At 39.4% G+C, this 22,917-nt stretch overlaps 1 protein-coding gene across 1 annotated transcript in view; it reads right to left on the bottom strand.

Moving 5' to 3' along the window:
* The window catches only part of PDGFB (platelet derived growth factor subunit B), a 53,583-nt gene extending 31,032 nt beyond the window's left edge, over positions 1 to 22,551 (bottom strand). The window contains exon 1 of the mRNA XM_070756098.1: positions 21,596 to 22,551. Coding sequence (XP_070612199.1) covers positions 21,596 to 21,685 — 90 coding nt within the window. The 5' untranslated portion in view covers positions 21,686 to 22,551. The remainder of the gene's footprint in view (positions 1 to 21,595) is intronic.
* Positions 22,552 to 22,917: the final 366 nt, after the last annotated feature.

Below are 22,917 nucleotides of genomic sequence, written 5' to 3'. Positions count from 1 at the left end.
AGCAGAGAGGTGCTAGACTCATTTGTGCTCAAAAATTAAACTGTAATGCAAAAACAGCCAGAAGAGTGTTGCAGTAAAACTGAATACTTTTAGAGTTAATAAAATGTTCTAAAAATTGACATATCTAATACTTTATATAGCACAAACCATCCTAGATGGTGTTTTGGGTGCACCAAATCAATCATCACTTTGATAAAGAGAGGAGCAGAAATCTCTAGTTTGTGATATCAAATATTTTTTTTTTTTAAAAAGGAACCTACCATATTTTTCCTCCCCCCCCCTTAGTTTTGGGGGAGGAAAACAAGGAAAAAGGCCTCTGCCTCTCAGCAATTTGCCAAACAGAAAACAGCACAGATGATATACACTGTTTGCTGTGTATTTCTGTGCATGTGTGCCTGATACATAGAAATAGCAAATAATTGGAGAAATGTACATTATGGCAGTATATTAATCCCAGAAAGTTTTCTTAAATGTAATCACTCTTAACTCCTCCCAATTATTTAAATAGATCTACTCCAAACATGACTAAGTCAGGGTTTAACTCAGCTGCCTTATATTAATACTAATAATTAATACTAATGTGTAATACTAAAACAGTACATTTCAGATTATACATTTATAGATCTTTAAAATTGATGTGGCTTTCTGGAAGTATTCTCTACTAATTAAAAGAAGATACAATAGCACTGGGCATCTTCAGATCAAGCATTTATTTTAAAATTTGTTAAGTTGTCCAGAACAATAATAAAGCAGTCTTTTAAAAATAAGCTTAATAATTTGACCGCTCTATAGACATTTACAGTTATTGACTTCCCTCCTTGCAGCAAAAAACAGCCAGTTTCAGCCTTTGCCTCTCTCTGCAGCAATTTGCTTCCCTGCAGCTTTAGTAGGTTTTATATTCTGAAAAGTAACCTTCTTTCAAAAATCATAATCATCTTTGTCTTGAAAAAGAAATATAGTGTGAGACAATGAGGCTAGGGTAAAATGGAAGTAGTTCAGATGCCCACTTTAAAGACTTGCATGTCCAAACCTATTGGGCTTGATTGGCTAAGAAGTTCTGCTCCCCTCAAAATTATTATTATTTATTATTATTATTTATTAGATTTGTATGCCGCCCCTCTCCGTAGACTCGGGACGGCTTACAGCAATGATAAAAACAATATATAATAACAAATCTAGTAGTTAGAATCTAAAATAACAATAATACATTTAAAAAGTCTAAAAAACAAGAAACCCCAATATATAAAAACATACATATAGTCATATCATACACAAAAACTACATAGGCAGGGGGAGATGTTTCAGTTCCCCCACGCTTGACCGCAGAGGTGGGTTTTAAGGAGTTTACGAAAGGCAAGGAGGGTGGGGGCAGTTCTAATCTCTGGAGGGAGCTGATTCCAGAGGGTCGGAGCCGCCACAGAGAAGGCTCTTCCCCTGGGTCCCGCCAAGTGACATTGTTTAGGTGACGGGACCCGGAGGAGACCAACTCTGTGGGACCTAACCGGCCACTTAAAGTAAGATAATGCTTCTGGTCAGTACTATGAAGGTCTATCAGAAAATATTTGGAAGAAGTCAACTTCAGATCTCCATGCTAACCAAACTCTGATTTTTGCAGTCTCCAGAGCTCCATAATCAGACTGGCAAAATACAATGACAAATGGTGATTTTTGAATGGTGCTGTTTTTTTGGTCTCTAAAAAAACAGTTGGTAAGCTGTAACATGAATCTGTTGCTTTTCTGTTTAAATGTTAATTCTGTGCTCTTCAGTGATACCTTCCCATCACTAACAAAGCTCCTTGAAGCCCTCAAGACTAAAAATATAAATGCATCCTCTGGAAGGGCTGATTAGCCTTGCATTAGAGCTTGTATTGGAGAGCCTCCTGTTATTTTGCAATCGTGGTCAATAGCATAAAACCCAGTATCCATAGGAACGTCTCTTGTGCTGAATCAGATCATTAATAACCCAACAGTAACTATTTAAATTTTCAGACAAGAATCTTTCCAGGAACTGAGCCTTGGACTTTTTGCATGCAAAGCATGTGCTGTACTACTAAACTATGGCATCTTTCCTAATGAATAAGTCACCAATGCTTTTTTCTCTCTTAAGAATTGCATTAGTTTTAACCTTTGCTTTAATAATAAATTGAGGTCTATTTTTATGGTACAATCCTCACAATTAGAGGCCCAACCCTGATGTATTAACCAGAGTTAAAGACTGACTGCAGAAAACAATAAGGAAACATTTCTGCATAAATGTTTATTTATGATCACAGTACTCCCTATATTTTTCCTTAACTGAAAAAACCCCCCAATGTTTTAAGTGCTGTTCTGGGATGTGAATGGTAGGGATTTTTCTCTTGCAATTCAGGATGTAGTATGTGGATTAAACTAAAGTGTAGGACAAAATGTGCTACATTTTGGATGTTGCCTATATCGGAGTATTATCTTTATGAATCTTTCCCATTTCCTCAATATTTGGCTCAACAACTGCCACCAGGCTTGAAATTTTGGGCTTGGACAACCTATGGTCTTGGCCGCCTGTGGTCTGACTGAAGCGTAGTACACAAAATTATCTGCTACAAAGTCCTACCTGTCAATGATCATTTTAGCTTCAACTGCAATAATACAAAAGCACACAATAGATACAAACTCAAGGTAAACTGCTCCAAACTCGATTGCAGAAAACATAACTTCAGCAATAGAGGGGTCAATGCCTACCATGGACCTCACCCCATTCCTAAGAGATCTGTAAGGGGTGTGCATAAGTGCTACCATCTCTGTCCTACTGTCCCCATTATTCATATCCGTTTCCTGTGTTCATATTCATGTTTATACTTATACCTGTTAAATAAATAACAGTACAGTGTAACTAAATAAATAAATATAATCAGAAGTACAAGATTAGGTGTGGAAAGGTACAAAATGTCATGTTTCTTCCACAAATCAGAACTCCAGATACCCAAACTTAAGATATTCATCCAAAAATAACAATCTGTCATCACTGATTCTTGTTCTCCATGTATAAATTGTTTACAGCCTTCCAGCAATATTAATGTTTGAGCATATGACATACTTTATATGTCTGAATTATACACTGCTCAAAAAAATAAAGGGAACACTGAAAGAACACCTAGAATCCTAGATCGGAATGAATGAAATATTCTCATTGAATACTTTGTACTTTGCTGATAACATGTGAAATTGATTTTGTCAATCAGCGTTGCTTCCTGAGTGGACAGTTTGATTTCACAGAAGTTTGATTTACTTGGAGTTATATTGTGTTGTTTAAGTGTTCCCTTTATTTTTTTTTGAGCAGTATATATTGCATTGTTTTGACCTTGATTTGGAGATGAAACAAAAGTATGTTTGAGACTGCTAAATTATCCAGGAGGTATTTCCCTCTTTTCAACAAGATCGGGAATCTTTTGGTCTTTATAGCAATATTGTCACAAGGTTATTCAGAAACGGGAACTTTTTATTTGAAATATAAAAGAAGACTAGGCATATCTAGTTCAAATCTTTATTTGGATATGATATTTCCTGAGTAACCTTGAGCCAGTTACTAAGGTACCAGCCTATTATTTCATTAGGAGAATAAAATCAGGGGATAAAGGCATGTATGAGATGAGTGGTCCTTCATATATTATACTGGAGTGGTCCTTCATATATTATAGTGGAGTGATCCTTCATATATTATTGAACTACAGTCTGCATTACAAATAGATTCTACAAGTTTCACAGCGCTACAGGATTTCAAAGGATTAGTTTTACTGTAGTTTCAAATGCAGCCCAGCTGAGCCAGAAATAAGCTGGCTAGATTCTCAAATATGCCATTATTGTGGGATAAGAATAGTCAAGACTTGCTTTCGAATTGTTGGAGAATCCAGAGGCGAAAGGGTTTTCAGAGTCGTTTATTAATATCTACAGAACCACAGATTCATCTACCACTGATAAATGCCATCTTGAGGCACAAAATGAAACACAAAATATTATTAACTGATCAGTCAAATTAGGTGAATTTAGATATATACCTTCCCTTTCGTATAATAGCTTAAAGCAGCTTCTGTGGGGATCTCCTTTCATTTTATTCAATGAATAATCTCATCAATTGTCCTATATTCTATATTCTAGCCTGGGGAGAGTGAAAAACAGGTGTGCAATTGCTTGCCAGGAGTGTGGGTATGGGCACGCACGCCCTTCTGTGCCCCACTTTCGCAGGTGAACCAAAAAAGGTTCACCATCACTGTTCCAGAAGATAATCCTCTGAACATTTATTCAGCCAAAGTATGATGTAAAAGTAAAGAAATATATAAATATGGAGAAATACACTCTGAACTACCCACTTTTAGTTAGCATCTGGACAATAAACTGATCAGATGAGTATTCTAAACTTATTTACTACAGTTAAAAATCAATTTTGTGTGTGTGTGTGTGCCCATCTGTCCATGCAACTGAGAGCCAGTTTGGTCTAGTGCAGTGTTTCCCAACCTTGGCAACTTGCAGATATTTGGACTTCAACTCCCAGAATTCCCCAGCCAGCCAATGCTGCCTGGGGGATTCTGGGAGTTGAAGTCCAGATATATGCAAGTTGCCATGGTTGGGAAACACTGGTTTAGTGGTTCACAGGAGACTGTTTTAATTCTGCCTTAGTCTCCTTCCTTCCTTCCTTCCTTCCTTCCTTCCTTCCTTCCTTCCTTCCTTCCTTCCTTCCTTCCCTTTTGTTTTCAGCCTCAAAATTAAGCCTGCATTAGGTAGACAAGAATGTTTATTAGGCATTTACCTACAAAGGAGAAAATAGTCTTCTATCCCAATCAGCTGAATAAAATATTATGATTCCTCAAAGTATTGTGATTTTTCCTTTCAATTTTTTTGGACATTCCTAGATCCATGTTTATTGAATTTTTATCATGCCTTTTTCTCTGGGAGTTCACCATGACATAGGCAGGTGTCTCTATTTTATACTCACAACTATCCCCTGAGGGATAGTGAACTGGCCCCCTGTGTAAAAAGTTTGGGGACCCCTGCCCTAAAGCAGTGGTAGGCAAAGTTGGATTTTCTATGACTTGTGGACTTCAAACTCTCAGAAATCCTGAACCAATCATGTTAGCTCAGGAATTCTGGGAGTTGAAATCCACATGTCATAGAAGAGCCAACTTTGCCTAACCCTGCCCTAAAGTAAGCTGGAAACAGTCTGACTGGCCCAAGCCCCCCCCCCCAAAATATCATGTTTGCCTAGGCGCTTTAGAAACAAAACATCTGGAATTTGAAGAACATATGGTATGCATCAGGCCTATGCAATGCTTTGGATTTGAAGGATAAAAACCATTTCAGAGTGTATATGGGTGCACCTGTTGACAACTTTTTAAACTAAATGTCTTTTCCGGAGGATTATGCTAGACATATGCTCCCAGGAAAAGACCCAGCTGTTTAAGAAATTGTCCCCACCCACAATCTGAAATATCATTTCCCCTTCAGATCCAAAGCCCTGCACTATCTTTATGCAAGCTCTCACAAAATGGCTGCCACAGATGACTTGCCTATTTAACTAACTGCACAATTTTATTTAAATTGTTTATTTATTTATTTATTTATTTATTCATTCATTCATTCATTCATTCATTCATTCACTCATTCATTCATTCATTCATTCATTCATTTATTATACAAATACAGTGTTCCCTCGCTTTTCACAGGGGATGCATTCCGAGACCGCCCGCGAAAGTTAAATTTCCGTGAAGTAGAGATGCGGAAGTAAATACACTATTTTTGGCTATGAACAGTATCACAAGCCTTTGCTTAACACTTTAAACCCCTAAATTGCAATTTTCCATTCCATTAGCAACCATTCAGATTATTACTTACCATGTTTATTTATTAAAGTTTATTAAAAAAAATATTTATTAAAGGCAGACAAAAGTTTGGCGATGACACATGACATCATCAGGTGGGAAAAACCGTGGTATAGGGAAAAAAACCCGCAAAGTATTTTTTAATTTATATTTTTGAAAAACTGTGATATAGACTTTCCGCGAAGTTCGAACCTGCGAAAATCGAGGGAACACTGTATAGTATTGTAGTATGTTTAACATAATATAAGTATAAAGTAGAGATAGAAAAGATAAAAACACATTAAGACAGGAACCGTAGGCACAAAGGTGCACTTATGCATGCCCCTTACAGACCTCTTAGAAAAGGGGAGAGGTCTATTGTAGATAATGTAAGGTTGAAGATTTTGGGATAGGGGGAATTCTAGGTGTTGACCACTCTATTGCTAAAATCGTATTTCCTGCAGTCTAGTTTGGAGCGATTTACATTTAATTTGTATCTGTCGCGTGCTCTTGCGTTGTTGTTGTTAAAGGTGAAGTAGTCGCTAACAGGGAGTCCATTGTGATGTATGATTTTATGAACAACAGTTAAATCAGTTCAGAGGCTGTGTACCTGTAAATTTTCTAAACATAGTAATTGAAGCCTGGAGGAGTAAGGTAATTTGTTGTGTGAGGAGGAGTAGAGGACTATCTATCATAAAGCATAATTTTACTAGAAAATAAACGATTGTCCTCTGACCATTAAATCCTATCCTCTAGGTCAGCTTAATTTTGATAGCTTTATTTTGTGTCAAAAACAAAGTTTTCAGGCAGGCAGGTATATACTTCTCTTCAAAGCACATGGTGGCAGTCACCAATGGGCAGCTATGGAAGGAGGGCCCTAGCCTGTTAGGGACCAAGGGTTGCAGAATGCCATGCAGAAGAAGCTTGAAGAACATCACTAGCCAGACCAGCCAGATAGTGAAGTATGATATTCAGTTTCTGCTTAGGGGAGGAAGAAGTTAGTTCCTGGGAAGCGAGGCAAGGTAAACCAGGCAACATGTTGGTTGTGTTGGACAAAGGAGATAGGGCAAGTGATAGGAGTGGACAAAGATGCTTGGCAGGATCCATGAATGTGACCCTGCCAAGCCATGCACATTGGTATCCATAGATAACCTTTTCCCCTTGGCAACATTATTTTTCTCTATTATAAAATTCCCTGGGATGCAAGAATGGTAATTAAGACAGTAAGAGAATAAGAGTGGCAACCTTGGGGATAAACTAATTTAAGCATCAATAGAAACAAATTTGAAAAAAAAAGTTTGCAGACATCTGAAACATACAATACTGATTTGAAAAGAAAAGGAGGGTGTTATTGATGGAGTTAGAGACCAGTCATTGCAGGATGCTAAGATCTCTGACTGCCTTCATAGTGTTTATTGCTTTTATGTTTGTTGGTTTGTTTGTGGGTTTGTTTGATCTCTATGCTGCCCAATCCCTTAGGACTCAGGGTGGTTTTCCATGCAGCAAAATGTAACAAAGAGCAGGCAACAACATTTTTTATTGGTGAATTCTCCTCGCCAATCCTTAAGAACATCCTGTTGATACAACTTAGATGAGATCGTGTACCGGACAGGGATAGTGTCCTATATCATCCTGGTGATGTGAACTGGGTGAGATCATGTAGGTATGCGAGGCCTGCTTGAAGTAGGCAGTTTGCTGCACACAACCTCTACATGACCTGACCTCTATCTCTACATGTTATCAATTAAGGCATGGGATTATGCTGTTACTGCTGAGTGTTACTACGGTATAACAACTGTTTTTGCCACTTGAAATAAGTAGAATAGTTCTGAAACTTGTAAGTAAATTGTGTGGCCACATAAAAAGACATCAGACCATCCTGATACTTAATAGACAAGACAGAACGTTAATTTAAAGTCAAGGTAGTCACAAGTGCTGGGTGAGTGTTGAGTGCAAAATGATAGCAGTCAGGTGACAAAATGCATTGTAATAATCAGAGAAAGGGAGCTTGACAAGCATTTATAGACCAATGCTCAACTGCAAACAAACAGTTCATTAGAAGGCAAGCTTCTGAAGAATAGATTACAAGAATAAGCTCCACTCCCTCTTCAGAAAGGTATGTTTAGGTGCCAACGTTTTCTTGTCGGAGATGTTATCAGTTGGACCAAAGCATGACAACACACCCAGCTTGTAAAGTTCTTTATTCTTTGCCTCAGAGAAGGGTGTGCAGCCCCGAAGGGCACAATGTCTCTTTATTTTCTTTTTGGAGCAGATCTGATGGTTGAAGTCCTCTGCGCTCAAGCTCCGGTGTATATACCACTGAATACAGATATTCTTTTCAGTAAATAATACGTTAGAGATGAACTTGTATACATTTTTAAGGTTCTCTGTTCTTAGCAGGAAACTGGTCCGTTTTAAAGTGCTTCTGGAAAGGGACATCGTCCATTTCAGAAAAGGGGCTGTGTGCAGGAGATGATATACATAAGCTCCAGGCAAGGAGCTACTCAAACCTAATACGGAAACATGATCTGCAAATAACCATTGGAAGAAAGATAGAATAGGAATGAGGAGGTCTTCCCATGAACCGATCTGAGTAGTAAGATATATATTTGCTCAATAGGTGCTATGAGGGTAAGGTTGGATATAGAGTAGGTTAATACTATCTTTTTAACTGTTAAGGAGTTCACAGAACTGCCTGCGTAGTTATCCAGTGCCTTGGAGTTGGCTTTGCATCCCTGGAGGGCTAAGGATGCCAACCCAGTGGGCTTTGTACCTTTTTTAAAAAATCTCTTTGCCTTTCCTTCAAAAGGAAGAGTGAACTGTGAAGAGAGTCTACTAGCATGCCCACAAGCTAGCAACTACACACATCCAAGGGCATGTGTGCACAGCAGAAATGGTCAATGGTCTTTACTATTATAGTAGTCAATACCTGGACAGCAACATGGATCTCCAGTAAATTGCTTAATTTTTTGAGTTTGAATCAAGGTAAAAAGATTCATTCCATTTCAGCAGGCAGAGATTCTTCAAATAAGGACAATCAGTCAGTTACAAATCAATTTTGGTGTTGAGTCTTCCAACAGGTCAGCAATTTTTTTTCATTCTTCAGAGGGAGGCAGTTGAGCCAGGTTGTTATTTGCTTTCTCTACTTATCGGTATATATATATTTTGGATTCACAAATAAATCCAAAATATGACTTATTTCCTTTTGCTTAGTGCCTTGTTCATATCCAGTCAATGAAAATCAGTCTGGAAAGGCCACCTTATCATTTAGCACAAGTGTGTTACTAGAGGCATTCTAGTTATTCATTAACTAATCTTTAAAGCATACCTTTCAGTGTATTGTGGGTATCCTACAGGCTGACTTCCCTCACTCATTCATACACATTTAGCTCATCAGTGTAATCCTCCCACTCTTCCATAAAGATCTGCATAAATATCTAGTTTTCCATAACTATTACATTTGTTTTTGCTAAAAGCAGGATTGTATGATATGGGGAAATTTCACTGGAATTTCAAGAGAGTTAAAAGATTAAATTCTCATTTATTGATAAGAGTTTTACTGTATTCTAGCTTGAATGAAAGCTATCAAAAGCATAAGCGTCACATAAAGGCCTGGTTTATACATTACAGTAAACTAAAATATAATTTGTACTGTATGCAAAATCATAATGATACAAAGGCTGCACAACAATTAAGTCACTAAATATACAAATGACAGAAATGGAGAATTAGTTAGATCTGTTGAAAATCAACTCAACAGAACCTCAAATCTGGCTTGCCTTCGCTCCTTAATTGCAAATAGTCAAAACAATTTGATTTCATTTATATTATAAACATTCTTTTTGATGTCACAGTTCTAGGAATAACATACAACTCTTTCAACTGAACTATGTTCTCTCCTACCACAGCTATTGCAGTTTTAGCTCTAGGGTATTTTTTCCATAGGCAGACTTTTGCCTAGCTACTCGAAAGCTTGCTTCCTGGTTTATTTAAATCAACTCTAAGATGCAATAACTTGATCAAAAACTTTAGCCTGGAGACAGGTTTCATGTGCAATCTCTACCTAATAGTCAAAGTGAAAATAAAAAATCCTACAACTACATTTCCTCTCTCCCACTAATAAAAATATATAATAACAATAACTTGCTATTGTTTCACAACCACTCCAATCCAATTCTTTCTTGTGGTAGGGCCAACCTGTATTTCCATTCTCGTACTACAAGATTCCTCTAGATTACTAAAGGTTCAGCAGTTCCTTATATTTATTCTGAACTTCCCAATGGAAATATATTTCATTCCTACATGACTCCAAGGAAACATATGAAACTCAAATAGGTTGGAGATATTTTTAAAGATGCTTCCCCAAAGGTTATTTTTGGATATTATTGGGCCTGGTTTTGAATTCTTAAAGCTATACTGTAGTCCTAATACACTCCCAAAAGGTACCCTGTTGGGAAAGAGTTTAAAAAAGAATGATACACAACTTATTCTAAACTGTTTTAGTTGGATGCGGGAAGAAATAGCTTTCGAGTTTGTAAATCCTCCCACTCCAGCTCATTTTCTGTCCCGCAAAATATAATTATTTTATTATCTCATTATTGAAGTGAAGGGAAAAGATATTAACAGAGGAAGAACAAAAAGTGATTGCAAATTAAAGCAGATGAATTTCCACATACTTTGAAGGCAGCAAGGTATTAAAGGCTACCCACAATGATAACTTCTTTTTTCCCAACAAAACAGCTCATCCGTAATGTTTAATAATCCAAACCCAGCCTTGAAATCCAATTTGACATTTACTCATTCTCTTGTGCTATTCAAACACTTTGCAATATTTTGAAAAAGGGTGGATTCTTGTTAAGCCAACACATTTCCATTCTTCAAAGGGAAAAAAATAGACTGAAGAAGGATGGGGGCTGCAAAAAGAGGGTAGGACATGAAGAATAAGCATGAAATATTATCCAGGCTTCAATATATGTAGTCCATTAGCCTTTCTGCCAGACCTCCACCAAACATATGTGCACCAGAGTTTTTTACATTATAATAATTATGGCTTTGTGCTAGACCAGGCTACAATGGGTATTATACACCTGCATAAAGAGAAAAAGAAAGCAATAATATATCATATACTGGCTGACATCCATGCTCCGCTATGAAACTATGTGATTGCACTTGATAAATTGACACGTAAAGCCTGAAAATTAATGAGTAGTTTAAAAAGGGACTATTATTTCATTAGAGATGGCAAGCTAAGTTTCTGTTACAGATGAAGACATTATTTGCATGGCATACACTTTTAATTCATCCCTGAGGCAAATTGCTCAGGACTTCCCTGTAAACAACATTCCTGGTTTTGCTGTCTGGCTGGAGGAGGACCAGGCTATCAGGTGAACTGACTCTGGAGCATGCCACATAGAACTGGCCATGGAAGAAACAAGCAGATACCCTTACTTGTGTTTTTCTAATCGCATCTGTAAGTCTTTCCTGTGTTTTTGCCTGGTGTTACAGTGAAAGGAACAGATTCGTCTGAACTGAAGAGGAAAATAAGGGAAAAAATCTATCTCTGCCTACCAGCATCCTTTGGTATTATTCTGGCTAGCCTCCTGTTAGTATGTGAGAGAGTTGAGGGGTGTTTGGAAGCTCAAAGAGTATTTACTGTGTGAGCAAGAGATAGGAAGGAGTCTGTGCATGGCTTAGCTCAACTGTTCTGTAGTAAAGCTGCTTGCTGCTGTGAAAGCAAAAGCGAAACTGAAACTCCTCTGCTTGTGTTTTGCATTTGAATCAGATTTCTTTTCAATTTGGGAGAGGGGAATAGAACTCCTTAGCATCAGAGCTTGTTAATAATAATATAAGAAATACTCGTACTCCTATGGTCATTTTGAAAATCCTTTCTAAGTAAGCAACTAGAAGCCAAGAGGAACATACAAATTTCACGTTTGTAGGCTTTACAATTCTGGAGATTTCATGATATAATATAAAAAACTGTGTGAGTAGTTTTTGATATTATTATTATTATTATTATTATTATTATTATTATTATTATTAATTAGACTTGTATGCTGCCCCTCTCTCCATATAAGCATGCAATTAGATGCATGCTTATATATATATAAGCATGCATCTAATTGCATAGACACAGATGTTCTTCACGCTGAAAATTGTGCTTGAGGTGGTAGTGGGAAAATACCATGACATTCCTCAGCATGGAGTAACATCAACGAGTCCCAGCAGAACTTGACAAGAGATACTTAAACTGTCTTAACCCCAAGGGCCCCGGTTTCCATGGCTCAAAGTATGTCTTTAACTCTTCTGTTGCCATAACCAAATGTGGCTAAACTAAGCTATGGAAATTCAGCCTTCTAACTTTTACCCCCCTTCTGAGATTATCAAGAAAATAGTTCCACCCTGCATCTTTCAAGGAATGGCATAGTCCAAATAAAAGCGAAACGGAGACTCTTCCTCAAAGCTGGATGCATGGATATGATACCTGGTAAGAATGTCATTCTCAAGGACTCATCACATTCAAGCGCAACATGAATTTGGTTTGCAACCTGCTATCTCCTACTGCTGCAGACCAGTAGCAGATCTTTACTACTGGTTCGTGCATGTGCGCGCAGGGGTGGGCTACTACCCTGACAGCGGGTGGGTGGGAAGGCAGTGGAGTAGCAAAATAGAGCTCCACCCCAGAGCACCCAATTTGCACTGAAAGAAGTTGAAAGAAAATGCAGGGTGTCATGCATAAGCCATGCCCACAGTGTGGTAGTAAAATTTTGGTAGCCCTTCACTGTGTGTGCGATGCTTCTGCACATGTACAGAAATATTCTGGGTGCATGGGCAGAGCTTCCCACCACCACCTCTACCAGTTCTAAGAACCGGGCTGAACCCGGAGCAACCCACTGCTGCTGAAGGCCCCACTTCTTTTCCAATCACTGGGCACTTGACCATTTTATTTGGGTTGCTGAACTCTTGGCAGATGTACAGTATCTACCTATCTAATGCTTGAATGGGATTACAATGGGCTCCTTATATATGTCAATTTTGTACTTCTCTAGAAAAGTGCTAGGCTTGTTTTTAAATATAGCTATTCACCTTTTGAAATAATATTAGCTCTTTCTTTAAAAATATGTAGCAGCCTAGCCCATTTAAACCACAAAAGAATCCAGGTTCTGCCAACTGTGGTGATGGTTCTATCAGCAATAAGTGGATTACAGTCTCTCCCCCCCCCTGCCCCTCTCTCACACACACATACACAAACAAACGGCTTGTACAGCCATACTTACTGCTACTTTGATGGGAGACATCATTTTGTGTGCCTCAGTACCTTAGATGCTACTTCTAGGTGCAGCCAACTATAACCCTTTACTTCCAGCACTCCCATTCTCATAAGCACTTAACAATTGGGATACATAGAGGCTGGGGTGGAATTGAGGAACGTTCTATCCCTTTCTGAGCTCAAGTGACAGGTCAGAGGTACAACAGAATGGCATAGGATGAAGCAGGAAGGAGATCAATGCAACCCTCTAAATAGCCACTGACAAGTTAATAGATCAGAGTTGGGCACGGATGAAACAGGAGAGCTTCACTAATCTATTCTTCCCTATTAAACTATTAAAAATCCACTACTAACAGCCCTCCAGATCATATACATGTTCAAAATCATCCAAATTGACAAATGTGTTTTTTCAAAAGGCAACAAGACTATGTTTCTTCAAACAAAAAATATAGTACCTGTAGTCCAATTGCCTTTTGAAAAAGCACCTTTGAGACAACCATGACCTGGATAACTAAGAATATCCATAACTATCCAAATGAGAAGTCACCAACACATCACCAATGATCTGTTAATTTGGATAATTTGAAAGGAGTTTAATGTTTTTGTCTCAGGCACCAACTCCCAGTTACCCAAGTGTGGTCAATCACATTTTCAGGGCAGTGGCTAGAAGTTGGGGTGTTGTTGTTTTTTTGCTGACAGTTGATGTTGTATGGGAGGAGAAACACAAGCAGAAGAATCTATTGATTGCTGCCCCCATTTTATTCCACATTAAAGCTAAGGGCAGCATCAATGGACAGTTTGGGGACAAAGGCAGTAATCTGACTGTAAGAGCCATAAAAATTATAATGAAATAGTTTTGTGTTGGCTCAAGGATGGGAGGAGGCCTAATAATGAGATGGCCATAAGGAACATTCAACACAGACACCCAGACATATGAATTGTCTGCTAGCTTACTTAATTAAAAGTACTCAAAATCCTTCCTTTAACTATACACACACACACACACAACTCTCAGAACAATGCCATCAAATTCGTGGTCTGAAATTTCATTCAAAATGCAAAACCTATAGAATTTAGGCATGCTTGGAATAGCCATCAAGTCGTCCTCAATATAAACATTCAGACCCTAATAAAGTAAGACTGTAAAATAAAGTAGACCCTAGAAAAATATAAATAGTCAGACACAAACATTTCTTATTCTCATCTGTGCATTGTAACATGGGACAGTTTTACCATAGACTTATTCCTGTGAGAACTATGCGAAATTAAAATAGCAAATGGTAATGGAAAGACCTTCATTATAGTGAACATAGAACTCGAAATGGCCTTCCCTGGCATGCTGAATGAAAGTAGGGATTTCCTAGTGGCAGATGACATTTGCAGCAAAGGGGGAGCCTACACTGGGATGACATATACTGCCAAGGAATAGAATTCCAGCAACCCTATCCTGCACACAAATACAAAGCAGCACATGAGCAAGCATCAGAAGGTATAAGCTTAAGGCTGAGCTGTATGATTAGCCAAATGTTATGGAAAATCCTGGTTTCGAGACTTAGACTACAAGAACAAAATGGAAACAGGAGAAAATATAGTTGGCCTGTATGTACAAACCAGTAAGCCCAACTCTTTAACTGCATATTCTTTAACGGATTGAGTAACAATGAAATGACCCTTGAAAGTTTCACAACCACTTTCTTGTCTAAAAGGAAGAACTGACGTAATTCTATACAATTTTTAAGGAAGGAAAATCCTACATCCAGCATCCACTTGTTCCCACGCTCTGCTTTAGCGAGGGTGGGTTCTAACTTACCTCACTACTGGTTTGCTTCCTCCTGCACTGCGTGACCACACCTCATGGGCGCGCAGGTGCAAATGTGCATTGCTGAAAAATCCCAAATTTTAAAAAGCCGAAAACAAGATGGCAACCCCATGCACAGTGCCGGAAACTCCGCTTCTGCGCATGCTCAGAGGGGAAAAAAATCAAAATTCAGAAAAAAGATAGTGCTGTCCACAGACTGGCACCAACCAACTCGGTTCTATGACATCAATATGACATCACCAGCAGGTCACTACTGGCTTGGGTGAACTGGTCTGAACTGTGAGGAAACCACCTCTGCACTTAAGTATATCTTCATATGCTAGTATGTATGATTGGTTTCTAAATTGGGTTTTTTTAAAAAAATTAACTTAAATATTAGATTTGTTTACATTGTATTATTATTGCTGTGAGCCGCCCCGAGTCTGTGGAGAGGGGCGGCATACAAATCTGATAAATAAAATAAATAAATAAATAAAATAAAATATCCCTTTAGACTATTAATTGTAGTACAAATATAAACCGTTGAGGTGCACTTAGGAATTTCAAGGCCCAGGACAGGAGCATCCCGGAAGATTTTTGGAAGAAGTGGGCTATGCCACTTGCAGCCATGTACTCCACAAACCTGTTATGATTTTTTCCAGCCCCTAAGATTATTATATATTCTTGTCTCCTCTTATATATAAGTATCAAACATACTGTATATAACACTAGCACTGTAGCATTTAGACTTATATACCACTTCATAGTGCTTTACCGCACTCTGTAAGTGGTTTTCAGAGTCAGCATATTGCCCCAACAATCTAAGGCCTCATTTTACCAATCTTATAAAAGTGGAAGGCTGAGTCAACTTGAACCAGTCAGGACCAAACTCCTGGCTGTGGGCAGCATCAGCTTGCAGTACTGAATTCTAACCAGGCGTGGGCTACTGCCCGGACAGGGGGGAACGCAGTGGGGTAGCGAAAATGGAGCTCCACCCCAGAGCACCCAATTTGCATTGAAAGATGTTGAAAGAAAATGCAGGGTATCCTGCATAAGCCACACCCACAGTATGATAGTAAAAAATTTGGTAGCCCTTCACTGATTCTAACCACTGTGCCATCATGGCACTAATATATAAAAGAGTAACAGTGCAAACCCTTGGGCAATGCCATAATTTGTTGGCAAGTTCTATCTGGAAACCAAGCAAATGATATATCAATCGACATATCAAGCCTTTGGATAAGTTTAGTCCATTTTTAATTAGAGGAATAATCCAGAAATCCTCAAAAATAAAGGGGGGGGGACTGGGGAGCCAGCCTACCCACTTGCTGCCCCTCTAATCCAAGAAACCTCAAGCAAGATCCATCTCCGCCTTAGAAAGTCACGTTTAAGGAATTGGTAGATCTCTCCCACAGATTTAGAAAGTCATAAATCAAGAAAAGCTGGCTCAAAAGGAGTCAGTGTTTCAATCAGGACCAAACAGGAAGTGACCAAATTAGTATCATGTCTATATCGCCCTCAGAACAAATGTAAATAGCACGAACTCTATCCTTATTCTGAAAAGTGTTGCAATAGACTTGTAAACTTTGCATCACTGATTCATATATGTAAACATGCTATGTTCCCCCTAAAGAAAATGTAATCCTGCTTTAACTGATTGGGAAGCTGTTCCTCCCTTCAGTTTAGGTTAAGGGTGGGGAATTAATTCTCCCAAGAGAAACTGGGACTGTTGTGGAAGGCTGAACCAATCAATAGGGATTCAGTTGCCTTCAAAAGAAAAGCAATGCGGTTGTATTGAGTACTTGGCATACACTTATATTTGATTTCTGATTTTGGATTGATTTCACATGGGATGGAAAGGGACTGCCAAAAGGCCAGATGTGACCCAGGGGGCATAAAATATCTGATTTAGGTGGCTGCCCTACTATGTAGGACTTTTTTTTTCTCTTTCTTTCCTCCACTACTCAGATCCCCCCACCTTTTTATTTCTTGAAATAGGCAAAGCTTTTTTTCCCCTTGAAACTTCTTTTAACGACAATTGTACAGTATGTTCCTAAGGGCAGGGATTCTGCCTTTACTTGTCTCTTACAAATTCTGGGATACTTAAAAGCAGGATGTACATGGTACCCGAATGCAGGTGTTTGATGGAATATCGTTTACCTAACTATACACAAAATAGATGGCTGATTTAGCCTTAAGCAACTCACATGCATATGTTATAAAGATATCCAGCTTTGTCTTCAAGAGATCAAGGTGGCTTATAAGGAGATTTGATTTTATCCAGACAACTACTATGTGAGGTAGATTGGATATAATTACGGTAATCCAAAATTGCCAGACTTTTTTCCTTGGCTGAGGACTATGAACCTAGGTCTCCAAAGTTCCATTCTGAAATAAAGTGATGGTTAAGACTAACCATCACTTTGGCTCTGTTGGTTGTATTTTAGCAGTATTAAAAACAAACAGCTTTATGTGGAAATTTTATTCTTCCTATTGCAACAGTGGCAGCAGCAGAATACTTACCTGTTTCATGAGCTAAGCTAATTTATCTGTCAGCAAACAAAGGGATTGTTTAAGATATTGTTCAAATACAAAATATAGTTTTTATTCTTCAGAGCATATCAAATCATAGCTCATATCTTTAAGAGAAAGGTAGAATTTATACAAATGTACCTTTTATAAATTTATGCTGTTTTGCACCTTATTCATACCTTTAAACATAGTGGTAACTACACTTAACTATGGCAACTTCATTTGAAAAAAGACCACCAGTTTTCCAAAAGAGAAAACATGGTAAATTACAACAATTTTATTTATAAATCAATCTGCCTTCTCTCTATAGCAAGGTTCCAAATGGAATTTTAAAAGGGTCACAGCCTAATGTACTTTTTTAAAAAGGCACAATACTTAATAAAATATATGATAGCTACATAGGCAGCTGCTATATTATTGCACTGCCACCTAAAATGCATGTATTTAGAAGTATTTAGAAGAGACATAACACTAAATCAACATAAGGATAGTTCTGAAGCATATTGTAAGTCCTTGAAGAGAACTTATGAATACATTAGACTTTTTCTTACCCGCCCTGCTCACAAACCAAATTTTATTATTGCTAATTGCTGGAACAGATGGAAGGAAAAGCATCAACAATAAGATGGGCATGTTCAACTACAGCGGCAATAGATGGAAAACCTGGAAAGCCGGTTGGAGAGAGATGTCATGGAGAAGGTTTATCTATATGGTGAAATATCACACCAAAATAATTTTGGGGTGCCAAACTGGTGGCCGGCGGGCTGAATATTTCACATGCAGGCCACACCCACCTCAGCTCTGTGAAGGAGAAAAATGTCACAAAACATCATGTAACGGTGTGACATGGCTAGTTTGATACCCATGAACTAGATGATACACCAATGTCGAGACAGGGCCAGAAGGTCCTTGTCTGAAGGTCAGGCAAGGAATAATAGATGAAAACTGAACAAGGAGAGATTCAATCGGGGTGGCACAGTGGTTAGACTGCAGCACTGCAGGCTACTTCAGCTAACTGCTAGCTGTAGTTCAGCAGTTCAAAACTCATCACTGGTTCAAGGTTGACTGTCTTCCAACTTGCCGAGATGGGTAAAAGGATCCAGATTGTTGGGGGCAATATGCCGATTCTGTAAACCACTTAGAGTGGGCTGTAAAAGCACTATGAAGTGGTATATAAGTCTAAATGCCATTGCTATAAGGAGAAATTTTCTGACAGTGAGAACAATCAACCAATGGAACAGAAGTTGACTTCAGAAGATGTGGGCGCTACACCGCTTGAAACTTTCAAGAAGAAAGTGGACTGCCATATGTCAGAAATAGTGTAAGGCAGTGATGAACCAATGGCACGGCTGTTGCTCTAGCTCAGCTTCAACTGCATGTGTTTGCTGGCCAGCTGATTTTTGGCTCACACAGAGGCTCTGGAAGGGCTAGATGACCTTACAAGATCTCTCTCAACTCCGTTAATCCGTTAAAAGGTCATTTACCGCACAGCAAGGCTCTAGGAACTTTTAATGGGGCCTCACCACCACCCCCAATCCTCCCAGTTACTGGCCTTTTTACCTATTGTTAATAACGCGCTACTGTACTTTTACTTTTTTTAAATATAGGTCGCCATTCAACCTGCCACTCCCTGCAAAAAGAAGCGGAGCCGCCAAGCTACCCTATTGCCGGATATTAAAAAAAAAAACCTCAGGAATCCCCGCCGCAGACATTTCTGCCAGTACTGACGGGGACTCTCTAAAGGTGGACTGCAGCAAGGACAAACAGCATTGGGAAGGCCCCACCCACGCGGGTTTACTGAGAGGGCTGCCCACTCCGAGGGGGGAAATAAACTCTCTTTTCCCCTCCTCCCCACAAGGTTGTTTCGGTTTACTCCGAGAGGAGAAGCCAAGAGGGGTCTGGCGCCGCCCGCGAGCAGCGAGAGGAGGGCCCAAGGTGCGCCCGTCCTCTCTTTCCTCCCCTCAGGCAGGATAAGCCCCCCGAGGCCGGCCGGGCCCGGTGGTTTTCGTTGCTGCGACCCCCTCAAGCGGGATTCTGAGGAGGCCGTCGAGGAGCGCGTCACGCACCCCTCCCCCTCTCTCTCCGCTCTCTTCTTCCGAAGAACAAAAGAAGAATTCTTTGCACAGGTTTGTGGGCACACAAGTAACCTGAGGTTTGGCAGCCTCCCAGGTATTCACTTGCTCAGGAAACTGCAGACCCATTTTTTTAAATACTGTATATATTAAAAAAGTCTCTCAAACAAATCATCTGGTAGGGAAGCCTCTGTGGCTCTTAGGAAGGGAGGGGGGAGGAGAGCCGCAGCGACCCCCGGAGGAGAATCTCTCCCCCTCCCCATTTGCCCGGGTTCACTTATACAGCATTGCATTAATTTTTGGGCCAGTCTTAGTAATAGGTACAAATTAAGGACATACCTGAAGAGTTGGGGTTTGTTTTGCTTTTTTGGTGGTTTGCTTCCACCTGCGTTATTCGGCAAAAAAAAAAGGGGGTGTGTGAACTTATACAGGTTTATTGGAGCCTCTGTTATTCTGTGTTAGTGATATTACAAGATTGTTTCTTTCTCCGAAAATGGAGGCAGTTTCCATTCTTTCAACGGATTGTGGGCAGCCTCTCCCTTAAATTAGCATATAAATCCAATAAATAAATAAATTGGGCATTTCCAAATCGGCGGCACCTCTCTTGCCTGTGTGCTCAGGGGCCCCCTTTTGATTATTACTCTGGCCATACCTGTGTGCCTAGATTCTAGGCACCACAGGTATGGCTTCTTGGCAGGAACACGATAATCTTGCCATCTTTGGATTTTTGAAGGCAGCACGCCTTTGGAGTCTGCTTGCCTCTTAAGTTGATACTTGGTTCAAAGCAATTGGCTGTATCCTTTTTTTCAAGAAGAGGTCCAAAGGGTAAACAAATTTAAAAAAATCCCCAGCCCTACATCAAAGAATTTGACATTTCCCCAAGTGTGAATGAAATAGAGCTGAGCAGGACCAAAAGAAATGCCTATAGAAATTGCAGGGATATTTTTTTTCCTCCCTGAGATCAAATCCAGCAACTCTGGCCCTTTAAGAACTCCTCCCTACCCAATCTTCACGTTCCCTGTCTTTCCTCTTGGGCATTTGTTTGGAACCGATACAGGATCTCTCCCGTGGCAGCTCCAACTTGGAACAGCTGGAAGACTACATCCCCAGCTAAGTATCCCCCCACAGTAGAAATTCAGCTGCCAGCCAATACTCTGGTTTCTCCAACTCCTTTTACTTTGACCCTCCCACTGTAGGAGTGTGTGAGAGAGAAACCTTTGCTTGCTTCATTCAGACCGGCTCCCTTGGGCATCGTAAGAAATAATGCCAGGCTCCCTCCATTAACTAACAGAGACTCCCTCTCCCACTCTCTCTATGGCAGCTACCTGGGCTGAATTCCCAAGTCGAGTTCTCCAATTTCATCAATGCCCTATGTTGGGGATCTTCCAAGATAATCTAATATTGTACACAATGCTCCTTACCTTTCAAAAGCATAACAAACCATAAGCCTTAGCTAGCAAGTGTAGCTGGAATATACTGGATATGAAAATGCCAATACAACTTTTTTTTTCCTTTTTCGTATTTGAGAAATTAAAAATCCACCGGTTACAAGTGGTGTATCAATCACAGATGGACAAACGGGTGTCGCAGCATCAACATTATGTTCTCATGTACTATGATATTGATAGCTTAACTTGAATTTTTGGCTTGGGGGAAAAAAAAGATTTTCTACTTCTGACAAACAGGCTGTAGGTGCATTTTTTCCATGTTAGGAGAAAATGAAAAGGCCACATGGACTGTATTTACCCAGACTGGACAACCATAAACAAGGCACTTCCAGGAGCAGCTGTTTGACAATTATTATGATTAAAGTCCAATTTTATTCACACTTTCTGGGGAGTAAATCACATTTAATTTCCTGGGAATTCCAAGTAAACATGCAGAAGATTGTATCGGGTTTTTTAAAATATTGGAATCAAGATGTCAGTTTAATTTAATGGGTCAACATTAATTTCTGCACTCTATAAGGGAAAGTGGAAACTCTTTTGGGCTGACCTCTTGCTGGTAATCACCTACCCTTTGCATATACTTCTATCATTACTTTGATGTTCACCAGGAAGTTTTTGTTACTATTTTTTTTAAAGGCAAGTACTTACCTCACTGCTGATGAGTGGCAGGTAACACAGAGACACGAAAAGCAGTCCAAAATTCATGCCGACTCCAATCCCCAAAAGTTCCAGACACATTGAAGGAGAGTCTTTTTTTTAAAAAAATTAAAAATTAAAGAATTAAGATTTCCCCAGTTCAGGCAGACTTTAGAGTGAGGATCTGCCCTTACTGTAATTGGCAGTATATCAAGTGTAGAGTTCTTCACTGCCTCATTTCAGTCCCAGCAAACTTTCTCCAAAATAATAATAATAATATATGCTCTTAGAGGGGGGAATTAACAGTTCCAGAGTGGAGGGACTTGATCACCAGTCTGACTTCTCTGTAGAGAAGAAAAAGGTATTTGTAAAAATAAAAATTTAGTCATCTCCCCATCAAAATCTTAGCCATCCAAAATCGGTCTCTTCCATCTATATACCCCTAGTAGTGCAGTGTAAGGTTGGTTTCCCTAGATTTGGCAGTTCACATGAAATCAGGTCCTCTTAAAAGATAATAGTAAAAAGTCTGCTGACAAAAGCAAAATTATTTAGATTGTTTCTTCAAAGCATTAAACTTCAACCATTGAAAGCCATGCAGGGAGAATGAAGATCTTCAAGTCCCTCATATTTTTTTTTTTCCTGATTTGACTTACACCAGCCCTTTGCTTGGAATCATTTGGCTGAGCTCCCCTGCCAGCCGCCTTTCCAAAGAGCAGTGGTAGCCTTGGTTGAGGAAGAGTTTTGAGGCTTCAGTTCTTATGTTTGCAGACAGGTGAGCAAATGGTTCTCGCTGCAGCAAATGTGTGTGCAAAAGTCTTGCAAAAACCTCCTAGGATTGCTGCAGTTGCTCTCGCTGATCCTTGCACTCTTGTTGCAGCAAGGGAAGCCAAAGGTCCGCTCTCTGGTGGAAGCAGACACAGCACCAAGGAGAGAGCAAGTTTGGGTCTCAATTTTAGTCTGCAAGAAAATAAGGTGCTAGTATTACAGTTCCTTCTTTTAAAGGAGACGAGGGGGAGGGAGAGGAGAGGGGGAGGAGACAGGGCTGCCAGGAACTCCTCTCTTGGCTATGAATCAAAGAGGGGGGGGGAAAGAGAATTTAGTAGAATTTTTTCAAAATCTTTTAGCTAACAAACACAGTGCGAATGGAGAAACACCTCTGCTTTCTCAAAAGAGAACGTGGGAGATTTTGTTTCTTCAGGGCAAAGTGAAAAGGGGGAGGATAGTTCTCAGGCTAGCATTGCTGTGCTGTATTTTTGGCTCCTAATATTCTCTGTCGAAGCATAGGTACTTGGCGACAAGATTAATATATGTTCTTCTAGCTCTGCTACTTCGGT

Source organism: Erythrolamprus reginae, chromosome 6 (assembly GCF_031021105.1).
Source record: "Erythrolamprus reginae isolate rEryReg1 chromosome 6, rEryReg1.hap1, whole genome shotgun sequence".
NCBI lineage: Eukaryota > Metazoa > Chordata > Lepidosauria > Squamata > Dipsadidae > Erythrolamprus > Erythrolamprus reginae.
Note: the sequence above shows the minus strand (reverse complement) of the source record. Positions and strands in the feature narration are given on the sequence as shown.